Source organism: Uranotaenia lowii, chromosome 1 (assembly GCF_029784155.1).
Source record: "Uranotaenia lowii strain MFRU-FL chromosome 1, ASM2978415v1, whole genome shotgun sequence".
Taxonomy (NCBI): Eukaryota; Metazoa; Arthropoda; class Insecta; order Diptera; family Culicidae; genus Uranotaenia; species Uranotaenia lowii.
The window spans coordinates 26,858,485-26,861,103 of NC_073691.1; the positions used below are offsets into that span (position 1 = coordinate 26,858,485).

At 41.8% G+C, this 2,619-nt stretch overlaps 1 protein-coding gene across 1 annotated transcript; it reads left to right on the forward strand.

The window, feature by feature from the left end:
- Positions 1-279: 279 nt before the first annotated feature.
- On the forward strand, positions 280-2,403 carry LOC129761047 (uncharacterized). The gene is made up of 2 exons (XM_055758752.1): positions 280-437; positions 499-2,403. The coding sequence occupies exons 1-2, from the start codon at positions 298-300 to the stop codon at positions 740-742; spliced, it is 384 nt and encodes a 127-aa protein (XP_055614727.1). The 5' UTR covers positions 280-297; the 3' UTR covers positions 743-2,403.
- The last annotated feature ends 216 nt before the right edge of the window (positions 2,404-2,619 follow it).

Below are 2,619 nucleotides of genomic sequence, written 5' to 3' on the forward strand. Positions count from 1 at the left end.
CGAAATTTTAATTCGCATTCTATTTCTGGTGTTTCGGAAATATTGATAAGCTAGACTGCTTAAATTTATTTTCAATGCAGCTTCAGAATAAGATGCCTCATTTGATATCAGAACCTTTCTTTTATTTTAAAGGCGATAAACTCATCGACTTCGTCGTTCCCTAGAGCACTGAAAGAAGCTCTGAGTTCTTATCACTTTATTTTGCGGTTATAATTTGTAGCTTATCATGTATAAAACAGGCTGTGTGATCAAATTTAAATTCAGTTCCCGATTTTACGTTGGCCACACTTCATCATTATGGCGAAACTGGTAGTGATTGCAGCCTTATTGCTAGTTGGAATAAACGGATGGTTGAGAGATGAAGGAGTTACTCTGGTGAAAGCGCTGGATATCGGCTATGAACTTATAGCTGCCATGTTGGATACCTTAAATGCGAAGTAAGTTTAAACATCATTTTAGTCTTCAAAGTAAACTAATGATAAATTTTACTCTGTTTAGCATGCAGAAAGCCAACAAACTATCACAAGAACAGTTCAACACCTTGAAGGCAGAGCTCGCAAGTATACAAGAAACTGTCCGAATCATCGAATCACGGACGAAAGAAAACTTCAGCATCAATGTTCCATCGAATGAGAACAACGAGACGGAACTTGTTGTTTTCACCCACTTTGATGAAAAAAACGGAGGCAACGAAAATCCAAAAATTCGGAATGTGACAAGGCCATGGTACAAAAGATGGTAAAATACGTTAATCAGAACGAGCGCTGACGATTCTCAATCATGGCCCCGTTCACGATGATAGTTTTGACGATGCGAACGTGACCGTGTGAACACTGATTGCTCGGATTGGCTGAAGTTAAGTTAAACATAAGCTAAAATCAGAGGTATAAAATAGGATCACACGCACACGCACACACGCACATCTGATGAACTTTTCTGCACACTGGGTGAATTCTGCCGCACACTTGGTGAACTTTGTTCACACTTGATGAATTCTGCCGCACATCTGATGAATTTTGCTGCACATCTGGTGGACTTCCGCCCGTCCAGGGCACATTTCCGCACACTTTAATGTGCTACCAATGTGCTTTTCTTGCTCTCCTTACACTATTATTAAAAAAGTTAATTCCTTTAAATACCTTTAATTCAAGTAGACTTAGAGCACCTGTATCCGTGGTCCAAACAGCCGGTTAAGACCCAAATTCCGACCCGAGCAACCGCACTGGTGATCCATTATACAAGTTTCAACTCAATTTTTTTTAGAGTTAATGGAACACGAGTGCAGTTGCCAGTTTTTTCATTGGATCGGATCTAATTTCTTTGGTTCAATTCTTGAATAAATTAAACCCAAAAATAGACCACGAATACAGATGCTCTTAGGTTCAAGTTAAAGACACAAAAGTTTTTTTGTCATATTATTTCTAGAATATAAGAAACTTTTCACTTTTGAACGCTCTATCATAAACAAGTAGTGGTGAAAACATTACATGATTAAAAATTATCATTAAATTATAATAATTTACATTATTTTATAAAAAAAAATAAAATAAAATAAAACATGTGGCAACCGAATACGTCATGTAGAATTAAAAAAACAGTCCATATACATTTTGTAGATTGACTCAAAAAATCTGATGACGGTGCCCGAAACACTCCTTAGTGAACAACAAACGAAACCGGCAGCGCCTTGTTTAAATAACGCACGACTGGAGAAACCTGAGGTCGCAGAAGACTACGCGCAATCACTCGAGCCAGCGCTGCCGACAGAGGCTAGAGGGCGAGCTCGACGAAGCCCCTCTCGAGAACTATTGGGATACCGTTGATACTGGTTCGACAAGGAGTGTAGGAGGGTGAGGGACGAAGAGAAGGCCGCAGTAGTGCAGTAGTGCAAAGAGGTACTCGTAGAAACGTAGAAAACTATCAACAGCAGAAGAGGCAGCGAGTCCAAATTTTCCAGGAAAATAAGAACCGCCTGGAAGACGACCTAGAGCAGTTGCATCGTTCCCTAAAACCTGAAAGAAAGTTCTACCAGAAGTTCAACGCATCCCGCAAAAGCTTCGTGCCGCAAGCCAAAATGTGCCGGGATAAGGACGAAGGCATCCAGACAGACAATCGTGAGATAATAAAAAGGTGGAAGTAGAACTTCGATGAACACTTGAACGGCACATATGCAGGAGACCAGGACAGTAGCAACACCCAACGATAAGTGAAGTTAAAGAAGCCATTCGCCAGCTGAATAGCAAAAAGTCGGCAGCCTATTGCCTACATCGGTTGATGGTCTGGATCTGGGACACAGAACAGCTACCGGAAGAGTGGAAGAAGGGGGGGGGGGGGGCTTAATATTCCCCATCTTCAAGAAGGGCGACAAATTGAACTGTCCTCAATGCCATCTACAAAGTGTTTCCCCGAATCCTACTCCACCGCCAAACACCACAAACAAACAGATTCGTGGAAGCCGGCTTTCCATGGATGGACGGTCAACGAATGACCAGATCTTCATACTACGGCAAATCTTCCCAGTACTACGCACCATGTACGCACCATCGACTTCAAGCATACAACACGACCCACCAAAGCTCTGGACAATCATGGGCGAGAACGGCTTCTCCGAGAAGCTGA

Excerpts from the sequence above, each read along its gene's own strand:
- LOC129761047 (XM_055758752.1), top strand. The coding sequence starts at position 298 with ATGGCGAAACTGGTAGTGATTGCAGCCTTATTGCTAGTTGGAATAAAC. Across the intron at positions 438-498 it reads TTGGATACCTTAAATGCGAA|CATGCAGAAAGCCAACAAAC; the intron begins GTAAGTTTAAAC and ends TACTCTGTTTAG.